This window comes from Opisthocomus hoazin, chromosome 15 (genome assembly GCF_030867145.1).
Source record: "Opisthocomus hoazin isolate bOpiHoa1 chromosome 15, bOpiHoa1.hap1, whole genome shotgun sequence".
Taxonomy (NCBI): Eukaryota; Metazoa; Chordata; class Aves; order Opisthocomiformes; family Opisthocomidae; genus Opisthocomus; species Opisthocomus hoazin.
Window position 1 is genome coordinate 18822868 of NC_134428.1, and position 25354 is coordinate 18848221.

Consider the following 25354-nt stretch of genomic DNA (forward strand, 5'->3'; position numbering starts at 1 on the left):
GAAAGGTCAGATTTACATAGTGAGCAGCAGAGGCTGTGGTAGCGTGGGAGGGGCATTGCTGGGCCTTTTGCTCTTTACAAAACTGTTATGGCAGCAGATAACCGAGCATTGGCTTCCCGCTGTCAGGTGGAAGTCAAGTCATAGAAACCCTTGAAGATAAATTGTCTCAAGCGATCAAGATAAATCTGTGTGGGTTCCTTCCATCCACAGATGAGTGGGGGATGCTGACACAGCTGAATTGGAGCACAAGCCCCACTCCAGCTTCAAGTCGGTGGAAACATGAACCCTCGCTGCAGCACAGGGCAGAGCCGTGCCTTCCCACCGAGGCAGCAGGCGCCCGGGAAATAAGAGATCTCTTCAAATCTCCTAAATCTTCTGTGCTAGCCTGCAGTGAGCAGCATCTGTATGTGATTTCTTGTAAATCGTCCCTTGTGGCAGCCTGGTACCCCTTGAAATACTTTGCAATAATTTTTTTTAAGGGTGTAAAATCGCAGATGTTTTCCCCTGGTTTTTGCTGGCTGAGAAGATCCCAACCTTCCTAACGGCCCAGTATGATCCTCTTGTTTGCAGACCGTCTGCAGCCGGCAGCGCTGCCCACAGGTGCTTGGACACTCTTCACTTGCATCCTGAATTATGGAAGAGGTTCACAGGGAGGCTAAAACCCTCCTGGTTTTGCCAGGATGATCAAAGGCGAAACTGAAGCACCTGTGTTTGCCCTGCAAAAGCTATGCCAAGTCCATGCTGCGGTAGCATTTTTGTAAAGGAAACTCATGAGAGGTTGTGGACTGCAGGGCAGCGCGCCTGAGGCTTGTGTTAGGTTGGGTTTGTCTAGATGTTGACTTTACACTTGATTTTAGACTAATAAAATGAGTGTGTCTGAAGGAGGGCTACTGAGATGATCCTGGAGCTGGTGCATCTGGGGTACAAGAAGGCGTTGAGGGTTTCAGGTTTGTTTAAGTGGGACAAGAGAAGGCAATGCTGGTCTGACTCTGCTGTTAGTGCTGGCCTGAAGACGTGGTTTAGACCAGAGGCCTCCAGAGTCCCTTCCAACCCAAATTTCCCTAACTGTGATTGTTCTTTTCCCATGCAATTTGTGAAAAGGTAATCAAAACTTCACTCTGAGAGATATGAGTTATATTACTGAGTTGCTTAAAATGAAAAATGACTGGGCTTTCTGTTTAAAAGTTAATAGACGTATCGTGTGACAAGCGGTGCAAAGGTTCGTGCTGGGGTTCATAGGAAATAGGCAAGCTGAGTGTATTGACCAAGGACATAGTCATTTCTTAGCCCATGGGAAGTCTCAAACTGCTATTCCTTTAATTGAAGTGTTAAGGGACTAAGTATGCCTTATATGTAAGAAAAAGCTTTTAAAATAAGAAAAGATGTTCTGTGTGGTACAACACTTTAAATTACATAATTAAAAGTATAGACATGCTGAGTGCTCCCTTCCTTCCTTTTGTAATTTCTGTTCTTCATTTTCTCTTCCCTGAAGTACTTTTCTTTCAGTAACTGTCAGTGAGGTTTTTGACCACAGGGTAAATATTTCTGGACTGAGTCAGGATGTGTTTAACTGGTATGGGCCAACCCTGTGAATATAAATACACAGTTCGGGTTGGAGTTGTTCCTGAGCACAGATAGGTGGGTGGCCCTTATGAGTCAGTCACAAGAGTGGGTTTTGAAAAGGCTGTGTCCATGGTAAAGTAATCACAATTTAATGGACAAATCTGATGGCAATCAACAGAGGCTTGGAAATTAAGAGCTGAGACAAACTGCCAAGTAGTAACACACCAACCTTTTAGTCCAATTATATGATGTAATTCCAAGGTTAGCAGTTGGTCTTGGATCATATAGGTGATTAATATATAATCAAAAACATCACAGGACCTTATTGCTCTTCCACATTCTCCTTCTCCTCCTTCCCCAGCTGCAGCTCCTTGCCCTGTTTCTCCCTCCCTCCTGTTATCACCATAGCACTGGGACCAGTGCTGCTCCCTGTCCACTTGACTCATCGTCTCTCTTGTGTCACCCACCGGCAGTGCACCATCTCTACCGGGCAGTTTGTTAGCCGTAGATTGGGTCTGGACCGGGGTGATGTCACGATGACGTGCAGCGCGGTGTGCTGCAGGGCATCGCTGGAATGTGAACCCACCAGCTTACCTATCTGAGCCATGGGGTTGTCTGTGGCAGGCAGAAAATCACCACCCTCTGTTCACCAGCCCTTCCTGCCTCATTTGTGCTAATCCTGCCCAAAGGGAGAGTAGCTCAGAAGCAATATTTGAATGTAGAGGCCTTGTGGGGAATTAGGAAGCAATGTGACTTCTCAGCTTAGTGCATTACCATAAGGAAAGGGCACAGTCTTAAGGGCACAGTCTTCCTCTAATGACATTTTATGTGCATAAAGCAATGTCAAAAGAGTTGTAGCACACCAACGAGAACATCAGCATTGTTCTCCTGTTCTTGTTCATAGTCCAGCATTGGTGGGGTTTGGGGATGAGCTGCTCTCTTCCACCTCCAGAGAATTCATGTGGGAAGGGGGTTGTTGTAGAGGTGGGTGTCCCTGTTGCTACAGAAATACATGGTCGCAGATTTGGGGAGGTTTTAAGGTAACACAGACTCCAAAACCTGCTGCAGATTCTTTTTCTGTGGTTGTTTGAGTAATGTGATGTGTGGAGAAAGAAATTTGTGCTTGAGATGTGTGCTGACAGAGTTATATCTGTGCTATATCCACCTTCCACACAAACCTCCACATAAGTCTTCGTGGTAAACAGTTCTCCTTAGTAAAACTGCCAGTTCTTCTCATACCAGCAAGTAAATGAATGAAATGTTGTTGTCTGTTCTTAGAGAAATGAGCCAAGATTTTGAAAGGTGACTTAATTTTGAGCATGTGCCACTTGTTCAGCTGTGGGATTTGGGGTTCCAGCCTGGGGTAGCAAATATATCCCAAAGGATATATCAGTCTGGGAAAATGAAAGGAGAAGGGAAAGGATTTAAAAAAAAAAGAAAAACTGGGTTTTTGGAATATAAATAAACTGGAAATAGTCACAGAGAGCTCAGCATAGGGCATAATCCCAGCGACTGAAATGAATGTCTTTCTAGTGGTTTCAGTGGAAGAAAACTATGTGTGGTAATGGAGTTTTGGGTCTGAGGTTTATTTCTGCTCATACATACAGCAATGCTTTTATGAATTGTTGAACACTAATTTAAGGGTAGGTTTTTGTCCTGGGTTCGGCCAGGACAGGGTTAATTTTCACCGGACTCCAGGAAGGGGCACAGCCAGGGGGTGGGGGCTGACCCCACCTGGCCAAACAGAGCCGGGTATTCCATACCATGTGACGTCACGCTGGGTTCTGGGGGGAGGGGGCGGCGTGGCGGGAACTCACTCTCGTGGCTCGGGAGCGTGCGGCGCCGGTGCGGTCCGAGAGAGCGGGTGTGTTTTTGTCGTGTTTTCTCCTTATCTGTATCGTTGTTGTTCCTGTTTCCCTCTGTTTGCTGTTCTGTTAAACTGCCCTTATCCCGACCCACCAGTTTCTGCCTCTTTCTTTTCATTCTCCTCCGCACGCCGGCGGGGGGAGGGACGGCCGCGTGGCGCTTTTGTTGCCGGCGGCAGCCGAAACCAAAATATTAAATTGGCGCCCAAGCGTGGGGCAGGGATAACGGCAGGGCTGAGCAGCGGGTGTTAAAACTGTTTTCTTAGATTTGCTTAAATTTTGTTATACGCATTTTTCTGTGTTAAGTAGTCGCAGGTAAAAAAGAAAAAAAATGTTTCTGACTTTGATCAAGTGGCTCTGCTATGTAAATCCGTACTTGCACTATGTGTTCATTGCCATGCTGTTCATCATGGCTGGGAAAAAGATCAGGATGATGATTTTCCTCTACTGTACGATATCGACTTATGACATGATAGCGTCACTGTGTATGAAATTAGGCTTGTATTTGCATGCGGCACTGCGGTCATTTCCGTACCTCGGGTCCTATGTCTTAGAATTTGTGAATAATCAAACCGAGTCTGTGGGGAAAACCGAAGGGGATACCTTCCCCCACTCTTTCGCCCCCTCTCTTTCCCTCAGGCTGGTCCTAACGGCTTTTAAGAATTTCGAGTACCCGTGGGATGCTCAGGCCAGCACTCTCCTTTTGTTTTGCCTCCTGAATGGGTTTCAGCTTTTGTTTAGGGTTAAGCAAGTCGTTAAGAACATCGTGCAGAGACCTGCCCTGGGGCCGGATAGCTGTGAGTGGCTGGGTGTGTGGGACAGCATGGGAAAGTAGCTAGGGCAGTGGACACCCCCGATGTTTTTTAAACTCACCCCTGAGCAAGTACAGAATCCGGAAAAACTAGTAAAATATCTGCAAAAAGTGTGCTGCCACCCTGGGAACTCCAAAGAGACACAGATCACAGCAACGTGCTGGGGTCTGGCCCATGCCTACCGAGCCATGTTCAACCTGATTCAGTGCCCTAAAGGGGAAAGGGGGGGAAACGAAGCGGCAGGCGCTGCGACTGGCACTGCCCCCCCAGCCGGCCCTGCAGCCCCTCCAGCCCAGCAGGCAGTCACAGCACCACGGCTGCTGCAGCCACTGGTGTGGTCCCGGCTCCCCCGGTGGGCACGGCAGCTGCTGCAGCTCCAGCCACAGGCACAGTGACTGAGCCCAATGACCAACCTGTGCCGGTTGCAGTCGCCCCCGTAAAACTAAAGAAAGACGCAAAGAGAGCAGATCGCTCCGGGAGGGATGATGATGAGCCAGGGTCATCACGGGAGATAGAGACAGAGATCATCACCCGGTCCCTGTCCCTGTGCGAGCTGCGAGACATGCGGAAAGACTTCAGCCGCCACCCAGGCGAGCACATTGCCACCTGGCTGCTGCGGTGCTGGGATAACGGGGCCAGCAGCTTGGAATTAGAGGGCAAGGAAGCCAAGCAGCTGGGATCCCTGGCCAGGGATGGGGGCATTGACAAGGCCATTGGGAAAAAGGAACAAATCCTCAGCCTCTGGAGGAGACTTCTGTCAGGCGTGAGGGAGAGGTACCCCTTCAGTGACGATTTTGTATGCTATCCTGGCAAGTGGACCAATATGGAAAGGGGTATTCAGTACTTGAGGGAATTAGCTGTGCGGGAGTTGGTTTACTGTGACACAGACGATGAGCAGGTACCCACAGACCCAGATGAACTCCAGTGCTCACAATCCATGTGGAGGAAGTTTGTGCGGAGCGCACCATCCTCATATGCCAACTCACTGGCAATAGTAGACTGGAAAGGTAAAGAGGCACCAACAGTGGATAAGGTGGCTGTCAGGCTCCGGCAATATGAGGAAAGTCTCTCTTCCTCCCTTGTCTCAGCTGTGGAGAAACTGGTCAAGCGACTAGACAGGAATATGTCGTACTCCCCACCTGTACGGGCCAGTGTCTCAGCTATTAGGGGCAAGCGTTTCTCTGCTCAGGAGAGGGAATACAGAGGCTATACACCCCGGGGCACCCTGTGGTTTTACCTGTGTGACCACGGAGAGGACATGAGGAAGTGGGATGGAAAACCCACCTCAAGTCTAGAGGCACGAGTACGTGAGTTGCGAGGTAAAACAATCACCAAAGGGGATTCTGTTAGGAAAAATGCCGCTCCAGTTTCCAGCAGCCAGCTCTCCAGACCAGGTAGACAGTTTGACCTTGATTCCGATCCTCTGGAGGGGACCTCCAAGTCATTTTTACAGCAGGTGAGCAGCAAATTCTCTGACGAGGATTAGAGGGGCCCTGCCTCCAGCCAGGTGGAGGAAAGGGACAACCGTGTTTATTGGACGGTGTGGATTTGGTGGCCTGGCACGTCAGATCCACAAGAGTATAAAGCTCTAGTGGACACTGGTGCACAGTGTACTTTAATGCCATCAGAGTTCAAAGGGTCAGAGTCCATTTGCATTTCCGGAGTGACAGGGGGTTCCCAAGAGCTGAGTGTACTGGAGGCTGAAGTGAGCCTCACTGGGCAGGACTGGCAGAAGCACCCCATTGTAACTGGCCCTGAGGCTCCGTGCATCCTTGGTATAGACTATCTCAGGATAGGCTATTTCAAGGACCCGAGGGGGTATCGGTGGGCTTTTGGCATAGCTGCTGTGGAGACGGAAGAAATTAAACAGCTGTCCATCTTGCCTGGTCTCTCGGAGGATCCTTCCGTTGTGGGGTTGCTGAGGGTTGAAGAACAACAGGTGCCAATCGCGACCACAACGGTGCACCGGCGACAGTATCGTACCAACCGAGACTCCCTTCTCCCCATTCATCAGCTGATCCGCCAGCTGGAGAGTCAAGGAGTGACCACCAAAACTCGCTCACCCTTTAATAGTCCCATATGGCCAGTGAGAAAATCTACTGGAGAGTGGAGACTGACAATAGACTACCGTGGCCTGAATGAAGTCACACCACCGCTGAGTGCTGCCGTGCCAGACATGTTAGAACTTCAATATCAGCTGGAGTCAAAGGCAGCCAAGTGGTACGCTACAATTGACATCGCTAATGCATTCTTCTCCATCCCTTTGGCAGCAGAGTGCAGGCCACAGTTTGCTTTCACCTGGAGGGGCATCCAGTACACCTGGAATCGACTGCCCCAGGGGTGGAAACACAGTCCCACCGTTTGCCATGGACTAATCCAGACTGCACTGGAAAAAGGTGAAGCCCCAGAACATCTGCAGTACATCGACGACATCATTATATGGGGTGACACAGCGGAGGAAGTTTTTGAGAAAGGGGAGAAAATAGTTCAGATCCTTCTGAAAGCCAGTTTTGCCATTAAGCGAAGTAAAGTCAAGGGACCTGCGCAAGAGATCCAGTTTCTAGGAATAAAATGGCAGGATGGGCGCCGTCAAATCCCAATGGATGTCATCAACAAAATAGCAGCTATGTCCCCACCAACCAGCAAAAAGGAAGCACAGGCCTTCCTGGGTGTTGTGGGTTTTTGGAGGATGCACGTCCCAAATTACAGCCAGATTGTAAGTCCTCTGTACCACGTGACCCGGAAGAAGAATGATTTTGAATGGGGCCCTGAGCAACGACAGGCATTTGAACAGATTAAACGGGAGATAGTTCATGCCGTAGCCCTTGGTCCAGTCCGGTCAGGGCAAGATGTTAAAAACGTGCTTTACACAGCAGCCGGGGAGAATGGCCTAACCTGGAGTCTCTGGCACAAAGCACCAGGGGAGACCCGAGGTCGACCCCTGGGGTTTTGGAGCCGGGGATACAAAGGATCCGAGGCCCGCTATACTCCCACTGAAAAAGAGATTCTGGCAGCATATGAAGGTGTTCGAGCTGCTTCAGAAGTGGTCGGCACTGAAGCACAGCTCCTCCTAGCACCACGATTGCCGGTCCTGGGCTGGATGTTCAAAGAGAGGGTCCCCTCTACGCATCATGCCACCGATGCTACGTGGAGTAAGTGGGTCGCGCTGATCACCCAGCGCACCCGAATGGGAAACCCCAATCGCCCAGGAATTCTGGAGGTAATCATGGACTGGCCAGAAGGCAAAGATTTTGGAGCATCGCCAGAGGAGGAGGTGACACGTGCTGAAGAGGCCCCACTGTATAACCAGCTGCCAGAAGATAAGAAACAGTATGCCCTGTTCACGGATGGGTCCTGTCACATTGTGGGGAAGCAGCGGAGGTGGAAGGCTGCTGTATGGAGCCCTACACGACAAGTCGCGGAAACGGCCGAGGGAGAAGGTGAGTCGAGCCAGTTTGCAGAGGTGAAAGCCATCCAGCTGGCTTTAGACATTGCCAGTCGAGAGAAGTGGCCAGTGCTCTATCTTTACACCGACTCTTGGATGGTGGCCAATGCCTTGTGGGGGTGGCTGCAGCAATGGAAGAAGAACAACTGGCAGCGCAGAGGCAAACCTATCTGGGCTGCCCCATTGTGGCAAGATATTGCTGCCCGGCTGGAGCAGTTGGTTGTAAAAGTCCGTCACGTGGACCCCCACGTCCCTAAGAGTCGGGCCACTGAAGAACATCAAAACAACCACCAGGTAGATCAGGCTGCTAAGATTGAAGTGGCTCAGGTGGATCTGGACTGGCAACATAAGGGCGAACTCTTTATAGCTCGGTGGGCCCATGACACCTCGGGCCACCAAGGAAGAGACGCGACATACAGATGGGCTCGTGACCAAGGGGTGGACTTGACCATGGATACCATCGCACAGGTTATCCATGAATGTGACACATGCGCTGCAATCAAGCAAGCCAAGCGGGTAAAGTCTCAGTGGTATGGAGGACGATGGCTAAAATATAAATATGAGGAGGCTTGGCAGATTGACTACATCACACTGCCACAAACCCGCCAAGGCAAGCGCTATGTGCTCACAATGGTGGAGGCCACCACCGGATGGCTGGAAACCTACCCTGTGCCCCATGCCACCGCCCGGAATACCATCCTGGGCCTGGAAAAACAAGTCCTGTGGCGACATGGCACTCCCGAAAGATTTGAGTCGGACAACGGGACTCATTTTCGCAACAGCCTCATAGACACCTGGGCCAAAGAACACGGTATTGAGTGGGTGTATCACATCCCCTACCATGCACCAGCCTCTGGAAAGATCGAACGTTACAATGGGCTGCTAAAAACCACTTTGAGGGCAATGGGGGGTGGGACTTTCAAAAACTGGGATACTCATTTAGCAAAGGCCACCTGGTTGGTTAACACCAGAGGGTCCACCAACCGGGCTGGTCCTGCCCAGTCAAAACCTCAGCGCCCCGTAGAAGGGGATAAAGTCCCTGTAGTGCACATGCGGAACATGTTAGGGAGGACAGTTTGGGTTAGTCCTGCCTCGGGCAAAGGCAAGCCCGTCCGCGGGATTGCTTTTGCTCAAGGACCTGGGTGTACCTGGTGGGTAATGCGGAAGGATGGGGAAGTCCGATGTGTACCTCATGGGGTTTTGATTTTAGGGGAGAATAGTCCATAAATAAATCGTATAAAGTTAATTGTTAAATAGCCCTGTCACTGTCTGTTATCACTGTTACAATTGTTATATTTAGTACCAGTAGTAGCATAGTAAGAATCATCCAGATTAAAGAAGGATGGACTTTTTTGATGAACCCTAGCAGAGCACAGCGATGATGGAACTGGACCTGGTTTTCAACAACTGGCATCCAGCACCTTCATCAGGATCAACATCTCCTGCAGACTGTGGGCACGGGCCGCACCAGATACATCAGCCGTGAGCTCCGGATGCAGCAAGTGACCGCCCACCACCACACATCCTGCCACGGAAGACCATTACGACAGATGGAGCTTGAAGTCATGGATTAAATGAACTCAATGGACACTTTAGAGTGATGATCCATAGACTAAGGGAATGATATCTGGAGACAGGAGAAGTGGTGGTGATCAACTGGACAATGGGGGACCTGGGCATGACGTAGATGGTATGGAATAAGGGGTGGATAATGTCCTGGGTTCGGCCAGGACAGGGTTAATTTTCACCGGACTCCAGGAAGGGGCACAGCCGGGGGGTGGGGGCTGACCCCACCTGGCCAAACAGAGCCCGGTATTCCATACCATGTGACGTCACGCTGGGTTCTGGGGGGAGGGGACGGCGTGGCGGGAACTCACTCTCGTGGCTCGGGAGCGTGCGGCGCCGGTGCGGTCCGAGAGAGCGGGTGTGTTTTTGTCGTGTTTTCTCCTTATCTGTATCGTTGTTGTTCCTGTTTCCCTCTGTTTGCTGTTCTGTTAAACTGCCCTTATCCCGACCCACCAGTTTCTGCCTCTTTCTTTTCATTCTCCTCCGCACGCCGGCGGGGGGAGGGGCGGCTGCGTGGCGCTTTTGTTGCCGGTGGCAGCCGAAACCAAAACAGTTTTAAAACTCTTTTCCTTTATTTGCCAGCCAACAACATCTGCTTCTACGGGGAATGCTCCTACTACTGCTCAACAGAGCACGCCCTGTGTGGAAAACCAGATCAGATCGAAGGGTCTCTGGCTGCTTTTCTACCCGATTTGTCTTTAGCTAAAAGGAAAACCTGGAGAAACCCTTGGAGACGTTCCTACCACAAGCGCAAGAAAGCAGAGTGAGTAGTGGTGATCAAAGGGTTCACCAGCTCCAAGGGCGATAGGAAAATAAAACAGTGCTGCGGTTACTGCCCTTGCCTGATCTAAAGTATTGAGGCTGAGGAGAGCATCCGCGTTTCTTCAGCGGGTCCATCTCCTAGGAAGGGAGTTCCAGCGTGTGGTCCTGAACCTGAAAGGACCTTCAATGGCATAATTCCTTCATGGGACAGATACCTCCAGTGGCTTTGACAGGATGCAATGGAACCTGTCTAAGTCCTATCAGAGGGAGAAAGATTCACTGCTATCAGCAGCCCTCAACCAGTCTCAGATGTTTTCATCATATGACTGATGGTGCAGCTGGTCTCCTAAATCTTGAAGCTATTAGCCAGATAGTTTTCAATCTTGTGATTTTCATCCTTTTTCATCAGTCGCAGACGTTATCGGTTGTCTGCATTACTGGAAGCAGCCTGAAGAATTTGCTGCCTCTACCAGACCCCACCCTCAATCAAATGTGATACAACTAGATCTTTGCAAAATAACTTTTTTTTTTTTTTTAAATACTCAGTAAGCTTTGTATGCCACATAAAATATCAAAATATTGCCTTTTCCAGATGGGAAGTTGATCCAGATTATTGTGAAGAGGTTAAACAAACACCCCCGTATGACAGTGGGACCAGAATTCTGGATATAATGGATATGACAGTTTTTGATTTCCTAATGGGTATGTTTCATCTCTTTCAAAAATTAAATGCAACATTTAATTAGAATAAGAACCATTTCTTTCTACACTGCTCTGCATAGCTCAGCAGTTTCCTAAAGCGTAGTTGAAGCTGCATTTACTGTATGTGCCTTTCTAGATGATTATGAGAAAATGCAGATTTACATGGTTATGTATTCCCATCAGTGCAGATTAAAGGAACAAAGATGTTCAGAAATGCAGAGCGATGATGAATGCAGGTCGGGCTAGTCTCCTTCACAACAGTTAAGGGCTTCACAGTTTGCTTAAGTGAGTGCTTTACCGTTGTAACGTGTGGCTCCTGGATGCACATGCAAGGACTGTTCATTACTGGCACACCATTTTCAACCTGCAGTAGTATTCACTGCTGCTTGCTCTGTAAACTGTCAGAGGGAAGAAAAAAAAAGTCAGCTGTAGTATGTATCAGGGAGTTTCTTCCTATTTATGTAACGTGTTTGGAATAAAATAATTATTAACAAGCAGATAACAGTGACCTATTCCAAGACTACTCCATGATTAACACTGAGACATTCTCATATGAAACCTGTTCTGCTGCTGCTAATATACCTGTAAGGTACCAACATACATACTTGATCCTTGGACATGTGCCAGCATGGACATATGCTTTGCCATTGCCACTACTGAGATTTCTGCAATGGACTGCAGCAGAAGAGGCCAAATGACAGCTCAGAAACCATACGTGGCATCTATAAGTAACTCAAGACCCCTGCCACGAAGACAGAATTCATAGCTTGGCACCAGTACTCCACAGATTGACCTTAAAAAGCAGATCACGCAAGAGCTGTTCAGCTGTACCACTGCAGCAGCATCCTAGTCCATATGGTAGAGCCCATATTATCATTTTGGATTTCCAGGCATCCAGAAATTTGGACAAAGTTCTTATTCGAGGAAAACCAGGATGTTTGGTCGTGGTTCAAAAATTTCAATACAATATTAGTGAAGTCATATGGATTAACATCCCTCCTTGAAGGATGCATTTTCCCCTCCCTAAGCTAAGCCTTGCACCTGGCACGCGTACCATGGCTGCTTTGCGTGCCGTACTGACCCAGGGCTGAAGCAGCAGGGCTTGTGTGCAGTGATGAAGCTCTGCTGCCTCAGGATGTGGCTACCTCACAGAAGACCAGGCTCCCGAAGCAGTTGAGATGCCATCGTACTTGAGAGGGGTTTCCTTGGCGCACCGCAGGAGGGGTTGCTGAAGGGTGGGAAGGTTCATTTTGTCTCCTGATGGGTCCTGTAGAGCTGAAGTATAAAAGCTGAAGAGAGCTTGAAAAGCTCCCAGAGGCATAACAGCCCATCTTCCAGTATCGCACACTTTGGGGTTTCCAAAGTAGAGATGACTGAGCACAGTAGATCGGTTCATTGCTTTCTCTGCCCTGCACAGCCATCGCGTTTGGGGAGCATTGGGCTTCTTGCCAGACTGTGGCTTTTGTATTGCCCTGGAGTGCAGGCTCAGCAGCAAGCCAGAGTGAGAACGGTCTTTTTTCTTTTTATTCCGTAGGTAACATGGATCGACATCACTATGAAACCTTTGAGAAGTTTGGAAATGAAACATTTATTATCCACTTAGATAATGGAAGAGGGTAAATACCTTTAATAATCTTTCGGGGGCGGGGGGGGGGGGAAAGAAAAAAGTTAGTCTTTAAAACAGCCTTTGTCACGTTCTTCTCTTATCTTTTGACAGATTTGGAAAATATTCCCATGACGAACTTTCCATATTGGTGCCTTTAAACCAGTGCTGCAGGTATGTTTCATCGCTGGAGTCATTTCCTGTTTTATCCAGTTGTTTCCACTAACAGGAGTGAAATGTTCAAGTGAATCTTTTATTGCATACAGTGGGGAGGAGGACATGTTATGATCCTGCCCAGCGAGCCCGACCCGAGCTAGCCCTGAGCGTTGGCACTGACACGTTAAGTGCTTTGTCAAGATCAGGACCTTCCAGGAGCGTGGCTGTGGGCTGTTGTGAGAGAGGCTTTATTAAGACGAAATACACATCCCCACTGAAGTTGAGTGGCAAGACTGCCCCCGGTTTGTTCAAGTGCTTCACAACAGTTTTCCACAGTGCCCGTGGCTGGGATTTTCAGAGAGGACAGGTGACATTTAGAGGAGCTGCTGCCACCAGCTGCACCGCAGCTCAATGCCACAAGCATCATGTGCGTCACTGCCAAGATGGACGTGACCCCATGAATGTTGCACCGGTGCCTTACCTAGCCGAGGAACATGAAGGCTGTCTGCACTTGGCCGTAGAGCTGTGCTCCAAAGTCTCTCCGCCTCTAAGGGCTCCCAAAGATCACTGGCCAGGTGACAGTGCCAGCTGCTCATTAGGACGGTGACAGTGCCTGCTGCTCATCATTTCGTTTCACGTGATGAGGTTTTGATGCTGTTGTCGCTGTGCTGACTGTGAGCCTTTTAGCCCTGTCAAAATCAATGGTGATGAAAATACTGATTTGCATTTTTTTCTCCTTTTTCTCTTAGAATAAGGAAGTCTACCTATCTGCGATTACAGTTGTTAGCCAAGGAGGAATACAAACTCAGTCTCTTGATGAAGGAATCTTTACTAAAAGATAAAATAGCTCCCATTCTCTACCAGCCTCACTTGGAGGCGATGGACAGGCGGCTGCGGATTGTCCTCAAGGCTGTTAGTGACTGTATAGAAAAGGATGGTTATGACAATGTGGTTGAAAATGACTTTAACACTGATGTTAACACTGTTACGACTGAGAGGTAGTGAAATCGCAAGACTACGTTTTTACCAGCCAAGTAAAGAAGATTCAAAGAGAAAAAAAAAAAGTCTTGCAAAAGACTGTGTATGCCACTTTGTGAATTCAGTGAATTCAGAAATGAGATATAATTGTTCCCAAAGTAGGTAAAGTGTAGACTCTGCAAAGGCTTAGTTCATTAAGAAATATAAGTCTAATGTGATGCTTTTCGTTAGTTCCTGAAGAGAGATTATGAAAAGATTCAGAAAATACTCGGATCATTGACAGACAAGAGTCTGATAGCAAAACACCTCCTGTCCTTTTTGTATAGAAAGGAGGCCTTTACTTAATATTTTGTATTTATATATGGTATATCTATGAAACCCCAGACCTACCTACCAAATTTAACTAAGAGGGACGGCATAGTTTTGCGACTCACACTTTATTTGTGGTGACAGTCCACTTAGTATTCTGTGTTAACCCTTTAAGTGCTCTAATCCACTGTATGTTATTTAAATTGAATGCTTTTTTTCCTCAGCTACTCAGCATTTAAAGGGTTAAGGCATTACGAACTTTTCAAGGCAAAAAAAATAATTATAATAATAATAAACGCAGTGGTTACTGGAAGGGAATTTCACTAATTGTGCATTGACAGGAATACTTGAACGTTGGTTTTACAAAGTGATGTAAAATGACAAGTTGTACTATTTGTCCATAAGGAGGTGGCAGCTCTTACCTTTCTAGACTATCATAGCTGAGCTGCTACTTCTCAACTTTGCTTTTGATAGTTTTGTGTAAATATATACATATATGGGTAAAAAGCTGCTGTCAGCAGCTCTAGGCTTACTTTTGCAGCATTTTTGTGGAATTGTTTGCAACGTGGTAAAAGTGCAATAAAGATATGGCAAAATGTGTAGCCATCATGTCTAAATGGATTCATTTTTCGCTGGAAATCTTGTTCAGAGCAAAGCTGGGCACGCCAGCCAAGTGTTCCAGAAGTAGCTGGTTAAATTGTTGTCCCATTTTGTAGGAACAGCCAATCGAGCTGAAGTAGGGAATTGGTGATTAATATAGATCACAACTCCAATAAGGACCATGGTGTTGAAAAATGGCTGATCTGACATACGAAGGCATTGTTTTGACGATCGTTTCAGCATCTCTTCCTCTTGCAATTGTAGCTGTAGAGCAACACCTCTAAAAGATTAAGTCTTGACACACTGCCCAGAGGATTCAGATACATCAGTTCTTCTGACTTGGATAGCAAAATCCCTTGCACAACTCAGAAAATCTCAGCCTAAATTATCTAGAAACATGGGATTCTCAACGAGATGGTTTTGACTCATTTACAGCTGAGTTCGTGTAGTAAGTATGGAGACTTTCAGCCCAAAAGCAAAATTGAACAAGTGGCTGTATTTGACTTGTGAAAGCATGGTGTGGTACAGAAGGAGTCCCTCATGGCTCTTTTGGGTGGAGGAGAGAATTTAGTATGACAATATTCATCATAACTATAATTCAAAGCTGTCATTTGTTTCCTTTTATGTCTTTCTTCTCAATGATTTATAAACATATACTTTAAAATCTTGTAACCAGGTAGACTGAAATGTAGGCATTTCAGCATATTAAATTTATGAATAAGAGGAAGATGTGCTATATAGTCTCATTCACTTCTTTGATATATTATCACTAAAAAACATATGTTTTTTACTATTTCAGAGCCCATTTCAAATTTCCATGGCTCTTACATACACGGCATACAACAGAATATCTCAGATTATACAAATGTCCTTGAACTTGGAAAATTTCTGTGTTACTTGATGGCTTTCTTTCACTTTCCGAGACCCACCTGTGGTAGCAAGGATGTTCTCTGCAATGCAGCACTTGCACTGCAACTCTCTCTCTCTCTCTGTTAGCCAAAAAGCCCCAAACTCAAGTTTTTTAAAAGGTGAAATGGGTAATATCCTTGCTTTATCCTCAGTACCTGGCTGTGGTTTTCCTGCAGGCGCAGCTTTTTCTCACGGTGAGATTGTGCCAGGGCAGCAAACAAGCTATAAAAATCACCTCCCCGGCACATGTCTGCTTGCTGCTTCTGGTGGCAGGTCAGCCAGGGGCTCTGGGTCTGCAAACCTGGTTTTCTTTTGGAAAGCAGCGCTTGTCAGCCTCTTAGAGAGGAGCACATACAGCAAAGGTCTTTCTTGTTCAGAAGCTGCGTTGTAGGTCAGGAGTGCCTGGCAGGGTGGTTCAAGCTGAAGGGCTCTGCAAAAGGCTGCCTGGTGCTGTCAGGGGTATCAACTCACTATTATGAACCTGATTCTGAATTTCTATAAGCAGAATTAGTGGTGTTTCTATGGAATATTTAACTGAAGGCCGCTTATCCTTGCAATGTTGTAAACAGCTCTGTTGGGTCTCCAGTTTCTTTGCCTCCTTGAACTTTGATGCTTCCCCTTGCAAGCTCTGTGCTACAGCTTTCTAGATTTATAAATCTCTTCTTGTTTCCAGTGCTAGATTAGACAGACAAAAAAGCTGAATGGGAGGCTTTTCTTTGGGATGAGACATGCAAGTGTCTTGGAGGAAGGGAGATATTAGCTAAGAAGCTGGGAGAGGTTTCCTTTCCTCGGTGCTCTCTGATGAGGAACTGGGGGGAATGAACCCCACCTGAGCAGCGCAAGCCTAGAGACCCCGCAGGGTGCACGGGCAATGAACGGCAGCAGCTGAGCTCAGGCCCCTCACGCGGCCGAGGTGAGCTGAGGGCGCAGGCTTCATCTGGGTGTTCTTTCAAGCAGTGGAAGGGCTGATATATTAAACAAGCTGTGGAGTTGCTTCTCCATGTTTGCCCAGAAGCTCTGGTGTGTTTGCATTCATGCTGCTAGGTAGCTAGAGCTTTGACTCATGTTCCGTTTCTAGGTATTTGAGAAGGGAAAAGAATTATTGCCTTGTTCCGATATTTCTTTTCTACGTGGGCAGGGGGGAGTGGGCATGACAGACAGGAAACTGGAGCGGGGGAGTGAACTTGTGGCTCTGCCTTTTGGCTCTGGGAGCTAATGCAGCATTGGGAATAGCTCTGTGCACTCTAGGGAGAGGCAAACCTCTGCTTTCGGAGTGCATCTGCAATGCCCCAGGACAGAGCTAGCAGCTGGCCTGAATCTCTTTTCCTGAAAACCTCATGGGTTTCTGAGAGCCTTTAGGGAAAGGGTGTTGCTCTCCCGGAGTGAAACGCATCCTTCTACAGTTAAGGGGAGCTTTCTGATCTAGCTCAGCAGTAGGTGCAAGCTGAGGGTGCCTTTGCACAGGGACAGCTTGTTCCTGGGGGTTCCTGTGGCGAAGGCGCAGTGGCTTTGGTGTGCAGAGGTCATGCACTTCAGCACACTTGTGTGACAGCAGATTACCACGGTGCAAGATGATGGCTCCGAAGGGGTTGTCATTGTGCATTAGGTCAGTAATCCATGAGCTAAGGAGGATTAGCATGACATGGTGTAACATCTCTTTAGGAGTCCTACATATCGACCAGACAAAAAGATCTGCTCTGAGAAGAGAAATGAATGTCAGAATCCAATTGGTTTGTCTCCAGATCTCAAAAATGGGCGTAGTAGCAGCACCTAGGCAAGAACGTACCGAGAAATCGGCAGTAGTCTATCAGGGGCGTAACATTTTCAGCACAATAAATACAGTATGCACAATAAATAGCAGGTAAAAATAGGTATTATACTTCTAAAAGCACCTAATTACACTGTACCTGACAGCCTAGAATAGCTTACTGTATTCTCCTGAGTAATTCAGATGAGAGCCTTGTTTTGTTTGGCTTTTTTTCTGTTATTTAAGCATCAAAGGAAATTCACACAAACAAACCAAAAAAAAGCTTTCATTGTTTGAATAAGGTATCACTGTTGTGATCAGCAATACCAGGCAGAGCCCGTGATGTATGTACAAGCTGCAAGCCTGAAGGAGTTTGGAGTGTAAGCAACAGCAAGAAGCATTGCGAAGGAGGAGGAACCGGGGATTTCAGCCTGACTGTTGATTTTGGGTGCTGAGCTGAAAATGAACTCGTTTTATGTGGGTGTTAAAGGGAGGAGGGTCCAAAGGGTGTTCTGGTTCCTGCTAGTGGCTCTGTACATGTACTTGTAGGTCTGAGGGGGACGTTCTGCTTGCTTCCATTGCAGCAACTGCATCATCCCCTTAACACATCCAAACTCCACCTGAAGACTGTCCCTGTGTCAAGGCTTTTGTGGCTTCAGCCTAAGGATAATGAGTTTCCAGCTTGGAGCTGGACATATACTAGGGCCTTGATAATTTGCATCCTAACAGAGCAAACTTTCTTCTAGTACTGAATGTATGATGGCAAAATTATTTTTCCGGAAATTATTCCAGATATTGGTTGTGGCTATGGACTTTCTTGTCAGTGGTTGTTTACTAAAATATTTGGGGCTCAATATGCAGAAATGAACATGCACAAGGAAGATTAATTTTAAACTGTAACTTGAGTGTTTGAGGGAAGTGTGGAGTTGCCTGGGACAAGTTTCCACATGGCATTTCAAGTTATTACCAGTTAGAAGCCGTTGGATTTCTTGAGAATATTCTTTTATGTTAAAAGTGATTCATAGGTAGCCTCCAGCCGTAACTCAGTCTCTGACCAGATGAAACTGGATTATCTGCTTCTACATTTGCATCAGTAAAGTACCAGTCCAATGCTTTTGGGGGCTGTCGAGAAAAAAATTGAAAGGGATTCAATTTGGTGGGTCAAAAGACCTGAGAACTGAGGTCAGACCAGATCTGGTCATGGGTGAAAACGAAACATAAGCAAAAAGGAGGCTATTGATCTGGCAGTGTCAGTACCTCTTCCTCTAGTGCAAGGTCAGAGCAAAAGTTTGTGTCTAGAGATTGTCTTCAAGAGCTGCTGGAATATGTGCTATCTGCTGCTCCATCTCTTTAGAGTTATTAAATACTTTCCAAGGTTTTCCATTTATGCAACTTTAATGTAGTTAACATGAAGTAAGGGGATTTTGAGCAGGATGAGAGGAACGCCTGCAAGTGTATCCAATCCACTATATGAAGATTTATGTGCTGGGAGATCAGCTCCTCTCTTTCAGATGACCTTCGTACACAATCAGCCCCTGTCCCCTGCCAGAAGTAGCATGTGTTATGCCTTGAATCTTGCTCAGATATGGGCCCAAACCCAGCAGACTGCAGATGGAATTTGCAGCTTGAGCTAAAGCAGAATATCTCAAAATTGGAGGTGTCAGATCAGAGCACTTTCCACTTCTATGAATGTGGGAATCTGGGTCACGTTGTGCCTTGGCCATGATAATGAATGACATTAAGATCCCTGCATAAATTCCTCTGCCACTTCTGCTAGAAAGGTGCTCGCTGATTGACAGACATATGTACAAAACCACCTACATGCTTTAGTTGACCCGGAGATAACTTCAAAATACATCCCAAAGTGACTTCAGATAGATCCTACCCAAAAGACAATTAAAATTCTCATCCCTCCAACTGCTGATGCTGTACTAACACCAGCCACGTGTCCCTCCAGAGGTGGTTGCTGGACTCTGCTGAAATACAGCGATCTCTGTACATCGGTGTTGCTTGCTGGAGCACCTGGATACCTGCAGAGGTGCCATAAATCACGCAAGCATCTTTTGAATCCTCATGCACAGCTGAATGACAAATGAAAGTTAAAGCCGTCAGCAAAATGTAAGCAATGCAGCTGAGGAAGCCCAAGTGGGGCGAAAAAAACAAACCCAAAATGACAAAGGCAAGTTGATGGTCAAATCGTTCTTGCAGATGCCGACACATAAGCCAGGAGCAGCACTTATTGCCTCTGATCAGGCTGAGCTTTGGAAAAGGAGGACAAATCCTCTTCTGATTTGTAAACTAAGCAAATCAGGCTATCCAAAATTGCAAGCAGCTTTCCTTCCAGCATATCCTGCTTAGTCCTTCACCATAACAATTTGTGTAACCTCTTAGAGCAGCACCAGGAATCTTTGCCACAGGCAGCACTTTATGAATAGTGGCGATAAAAGGCTTTTCTGATTAGTCCATTGAGTGACATTTGCATCATTTTCCAGACCAAATCAGAACCCTTTCTGCTGATTTTTTAGCAACTCCTTCCTAATCAGTGAAACCAAGCAAGTTTTACAGAAGCAGAATTTAGGCCCATTATCTTCTTTCACTGCCCCATTTACAGATGAATAGTCTCTCTGACTTTCTCTTGGCTTTCTTAGCTATAAGCTTAAATAATTTATTATTATTGTTTGTCTTTTCTCTATATTTGTAGCCATTTGCTTCACTGATTTGCGCCAGATTTTCATTTTTAACTGATGTTTTTTATCCCAAATAAACTCCAAAATTCATTATTTATCAGCTGAGGCATCTCTAGCCAAGTCTTTGCATTGTAATTGGAGCTTCATTTAAATGCGGGCAGTAGTCTTTAGACTCAGCTATTTGCAGCAAGTTTCTTTACGTTGGTCATGCCTACAGAGCCCTCACCTTGTGACACATCTAGTAGACTTCTATAGGAGCTTGTGTAATAATTCATGTGAAATAACTTACTCCTCCCAAGCTCATGCAGAAGAGCCTGACCAAGTGCTTTACCCTCATTGTCCATCTGAGGGGGTATTTGAGTACATCTTCTGCGCTATCTGTACCCACACATATGAAGACCTTGCCTCTGTGTGTGTAGAAAAGCCTTGCTGAACTTTGCTCCTTAATTTCAGTACAGCAAACCTTTTCTTCATCAGGAGGGACTTGAAATAATGTTGGCGCAAGCAACCCACTTGTCTGGTGTAAGAAAAAAACAATTCTTATTCATTCGATACCTACAGATCCTCCCTGCTTCAGTTGTTATCCTGGAAGTTGCACTGAAACTGGTGGTTTGGTCCTTCAGCATCACTCTAACACCAAAGAGTTTGCAGGGGCTGGTTCTGCCATGATAGCTGTTACACCTTTTTTTCCTCAGTGTGTTGGCAACAGATGAAGTAAAAAAAGTGACTAGATATTCAGCTGGGTCCCCCTGATTCCTTACTGTCCTAAAGGCTCTTGACAGCTGTTAAGAACAGGGTAAGCAAGAAGAACCTGTTAGCTATCTTCAGGTTTGATGCAAGAAGTGGAAGGAAGCTCTTCTCTCTGAAGAAGTCAAAATAAGGTTAGAAAACTTTGTGTCGTGACTCTGGTGTTTGAACAACAGGTCCAGGGGAAAAATAGTTTTTGTGGTGTTCAGGACGTGTGGTCCCCACAATGGATTTTTTCACCTCTTAAATAGGCAGCGGCAGAGCCATCCCACAAAGCCTCCACATGCACCAGAAATCATCAGTATTTTCCTGTTAGAGGACGTAATCTAGCAAAGTTCATGGAAACCTTCCCAGTGGTTTCAGATTTCTTTGGATACTGCCCAGAGCAGCTGCAGAGGGCCAGCGGTACAGAGCTGCTCGCCTTAGCTTCTAGGAAACACCCTGGAAATAAGGATGTTAAAAATTAAAAGACCTTAATGTTTCTACCAGTGGTTTCTTTGACCTGGTGGTGGTATACGTGGTTCATGGTTAAAGAGTAACCCCTTAGCTATTTATGTGGGACTCAGTTTTGCAACAGGTGAAAATAAATGTTACCTATCAATGAGGAAGGCTAAGAAATCAGAAGAAAAATATATGGACTATACAGTCCTGTGTAGTCTCCAAAGAGGATACAAATTAGCTGGTAGACTGCTGTATATTTATGAGAGTGTCTCACACATCCTCACTCTTATTAGAGCATCCTACCTCAAGCCTGTCATGCTCGATTAGCATTTTAACAAGTTCAGACACTTCTTTACCAGGTCTCCATACTCTGCACCCCAGACTGGATGATTCAGACATTGAGTGCTGGCAGCCGCAGGTATGTTGCCTCTCTAACAGCATCCCACAGCAGCCCGAGATCCCATTCCTCACGCATTCCCCTGTGTTGCTAGAAATTGCAGAGAACTGACTGGTTAGGTACCACTTCAACTAGGCAACAAGCTGCTTGTTCGTTCATCAGCCTTCAAACCCCTTTGCAGCTATCCACCGAAACAAGCACAACACAGAGGTGGGTTATCTGTGCTATGTGGGCCCATCATTCAGTATTCAGCCTTCAGCACAAAGGTGCAGAGATACCAGGAATAATGTCTCTTACTGCACAAGGACCATTGCAATTGTCCAGATTAAGTCAGAACCCAAATAAGTTTAAAAAGTCATATAAAACAAGGAAACATGTTTAAATAGGACCACTATTGAGGTAAAGCAAAGGCATTATGGGGTCAGCAATGCACCAATATCAGTTAATTTTAAACAGCAGCCCCTACTTCCACAGCCTTTGTGCTGCATCAGCACAATCCGCACATCTTGTTCCTCTCTTACCAGGCAGCGGTGGGTGTCTGGCTTTTGCTGTAAATGAAGTCATTAAGAGGACTACAACAATCACCCTCATTACAAATCACATCTGCTTACGAACATCACTTGAAGGAAAATATCAGCTACATCCATCTGTTAAGTAGTAGGGAGTTTGGTGCTACCAAACATTTTGAAACTTATGAGCTGATGATCTTTTCATGAAAAACTGGTCTCACTGGAGCATGCAGAGGTGTCGGTGCACCGCGTGCAGTTGTGGGGCAAGTTTTGGCGCTGTGGACGGGGTACGTGTCATTCATAACAGATGTTAAGTCAAGCTGTAGGGATACACCCTATAGGTGCTCTCCTGCTGGCTTTCCAGCATCTGAATTACTTTAGGAAAGAATATATTTTTAGAACTATCCTCTGAGTCATTGAAGGGGGAAATAAAAGCTCGTGATTTGGTTTGCTCAAGCAAGAAAAGTTGCTTTTCTTTCAGGGAAGGACTGTTTCTGAGTTCCAGATACTTGAGTCGAGGCTGATGTATGTTGTCCATGTTTATCACTGCTGCTTCGGACTTTGCTCAGTGTATGAAACCATAATGTGGCAAAACATATTTGGAATTGCAGCCAGCAGCCCCTTGTCTTCCTGCAGCATGGGTCTGAGGGAGGCTGGATAATCTCTCTCCTTTGCATTTCTCAAGGCAACTGTTTGAAAGCATTTTTTTTTTCTCTCTCCCTTTCAGGAGAATGAACTGTGGGGAGCTGCATTTTCTTCTTTCTCTACAACATGTTCTAATTTATAGGATGAGATTTGTGATAATTGAGTTCAGAGCCGAATGCTGAGCCTTCTCCATATCCCCTGGGATTTTCCTGGGAACAAGATGGACTGCCCAGTATGCTTCAGGCAAAAAATAATGAATGAATAAATAAATACATGAATAACAGCATGCCTCATTTTGCCTATCTCTTAGAGAGAGAGGAAGCTAATTCTTTAAGTATCAGGAATGTGCTCATTATGCAAAAATGGCAGAGCAGATGGACATATTCATAATAAGTATATTAAAAATCTCATTTTAGCTCCTAGAGGACGAGTGCAAGTTCAAAATTGGGTGCAATTATATTTATCTTCCCACCTATGGTGCACTCTCATTTGAATATGTATTTGTTTGAGCTGGTTGTATCTAGAAGCATGGAGTTTCGTGTGACTGAAAAAGCAGATTGTTACGACTACCAGCCTGTGACACTTTACATGAGAGGCTGGATCCAGGGTCCCCTGAAGTCACTAAAAAGGCCCTTTTTGAGTCCAACTGGCTTTGCATTCAGGCAAGGACTGGCCTCTTCTGCAGCTCATCATAACTACCATTTAATCAAACAAAAATGATGAACTGGTAATTGGATGTCCTTGTAACAACTGCACAGAGCCAGAGCCCTGGGTAGGGTCCCTTTCATACACAGAAATAAATCAGACAAGTAGTCTGCTGTTGGCAAAGAGATTAATCTTTGGCATGAGCATGAACAATAGTGGAAATAAGTGTTGCTCATGAGACCATCGGTCTGTGCCTGACTGAGGTAATATGCGTAGTGCTTGTGAATGAAAGAAGCTGCTCCTTCCTACCCTTGAAACAGCATTTAAGGCTGTTGAAGTTCTACGTGCCCAGGTTTATTAAAAGGCTGTGATGGTGAAAATCTGACTGGGTCTAAGGCAACTATTTCAATAGAGAATTTATACGCTCTCACTTCAGCAACATGAAATAGAGGTGCAGACATAAGACTAAACCCAAACAAGGACAGGGGCATTGGAAAGAGACCAGGAGAATGGTCCCACCCGGGCAAGGAAGATGGACAAAATCTTCCACTGGAAATTCAGCAGAAGGAATGTTCTACAATACATTCAAAATTCTTTTTAAATAACAGTAAAAAAGGGATTTGTATGCTCCCGAAATCCCAATCCCTGCACCATCTGTGAAAGCGTAACCATTTTTTGAAAAATTAAACAAAGTAGTTATGAAAAATAACACTCCAAAGACCAAAAGTCAAATGAATAATAAGGAAAAGAGTTTTTCTTTCACAGGGGAAAATTTAACAAGAACAAGAAGCAAATGACGAAGATGCTCATAAACACAACTATGTCTAAAAAGTGGCCTTACAGCATTTTAACAGAAAACTGTTATTCGTCTGTTGTTGCTGATTCCTGCCCAGCCTGCTCGGCTGTGCGGCTGTAGCAACGACGCTGCTGCTGCTGTTGGAGCATCTGGGCCCTTCCCAGGGCTGCCCTGCATGACTGACACCTGTCATAGGTGCGTTTACTCAGCCAGTGCAGTATGCATGTAGCGCAGTACGTATTTGTCTGGGGATATTTTTTCCCCCCTTTTAACTGATCCCATTACTCTGATTCCACTGGAGAAGGCAAAGCCTAAGAAGTAGCACTGCTGTGTCAGGATCAAAGCAGAAAGCAGCGGGGTTTCCCACAGCCCCTTTCTTCTGCAGGAGCTCAGTCCGTAACCTCAGAGAAAGCTCTGTCTCCTGCGCAGATCAGCTCTCCTCTTACAGACAACTATTTTGCCAGAGGAATGGAGCTGCTGCCTGCCTGTTCCAGGGTGCTATGTAATATATATCAGCTGAAAATCTGCTTTTCAAGCTTTGGTGAGCCAGGATTAATTGCAAACACTTTGGCACTGCAGGTTCCCACTTGGCTCCACTTTTTCAGTCACATATTACATGTAATCTGAAGCCAGCACTTTTTCCATATTTCTTTTGCAGTACCAGCAGCAACTCTCTCACTTTTTTCCTCTCTCTGTCAAGCAAACAAGTTAATAACTAAATTCGCTGTTCTATTATCCCTAAAATAAATGCAACTCCATAATTTGAGTGTTGGGATGTCTTTAATTTTATAAGAAGTGTAGCGTTAAAAAAGCAGACAAGATAAAATATGCTGAATGGTGCAAAATTCCACATCTGTCTCTAATTTTATTTCTGAAATAAGTATTGAAACCAGGGTGATGGGTACCAATAAGACACTACAGCAAGAATGCTAGTTAATTATGTAAAGAGAAAAATCTCTGTTTGATTATTCTGGTGTTATCGTAAATATGTTCAGAAATAACATAAGACAATACTAGTTGCAATTGTTAGCAGAGCAACCTGTGTGGAATAGGAAGGGAAAAAAATCCTGTGCTTCTGGGCCTATTTTTATTTCTATAAAGAAGACTTTTGTAAGTGCTTTCATCCTCTCCAGCATACAAGGGGAAAGGTTGTCTGCTCTCCGAGGTTTAATGAGCTACACTTTTGAATACCGCTATGGACTTAGAGGCAGTTTAATGAATATGGTGCTAGTGGAAAGTCGCTGTCATCCAAACTGAAAGAAAATATGGCCTAAATAACAGAAAATCTAACGTTCAGGATTGTAACTGAGGAATACAAAAGCCAAGTCTTGTCACAGGACTCTAAGTCTGACACAGACTGGCACCTTCAGGTTGTTTAATTGGGTCTGGTTCTGCCCCATAAGATGCCTAACGATTTGAGTCAAGCCCTGTGTACGGTTCCTGTTGGGTCTGCTGGGCCAAATCCTCATC

At 45.9% G+C, this 25354-nt stretch overlaps 1 protein-coding gene across 1 annotated transcript in view; it reads left to right on the forward strand.

Moving 5' to 3' along the window:
- The window catches only part of FAM20C (FAM20C golgi associated secretory pathway kinase), a 68144-nt gene extending 53107 nt beyond the window's left edge, over window positions 1–15037 (forward strand). Inside the window, 5 exon segments of the mRNA XM_075436137.1 lie at window positions 9834–10014; window positions 10606–10715; window positions 12250–12331; window positions 12433–12492; window positions 13224–15037. Coding sequence (XP_075292252.1) covers window positions 9834–10014; window positions 10606–10715; window positions 12250–12331; window positions 12433–12492; window positions 13224–13476 — 686 coding nt within the window. The 3' untranslated portion in view covers window positions 13477–15037.
- The last annotated feature ends 10317 nt before the right edge of the window (window positions 15038–25354 follow it).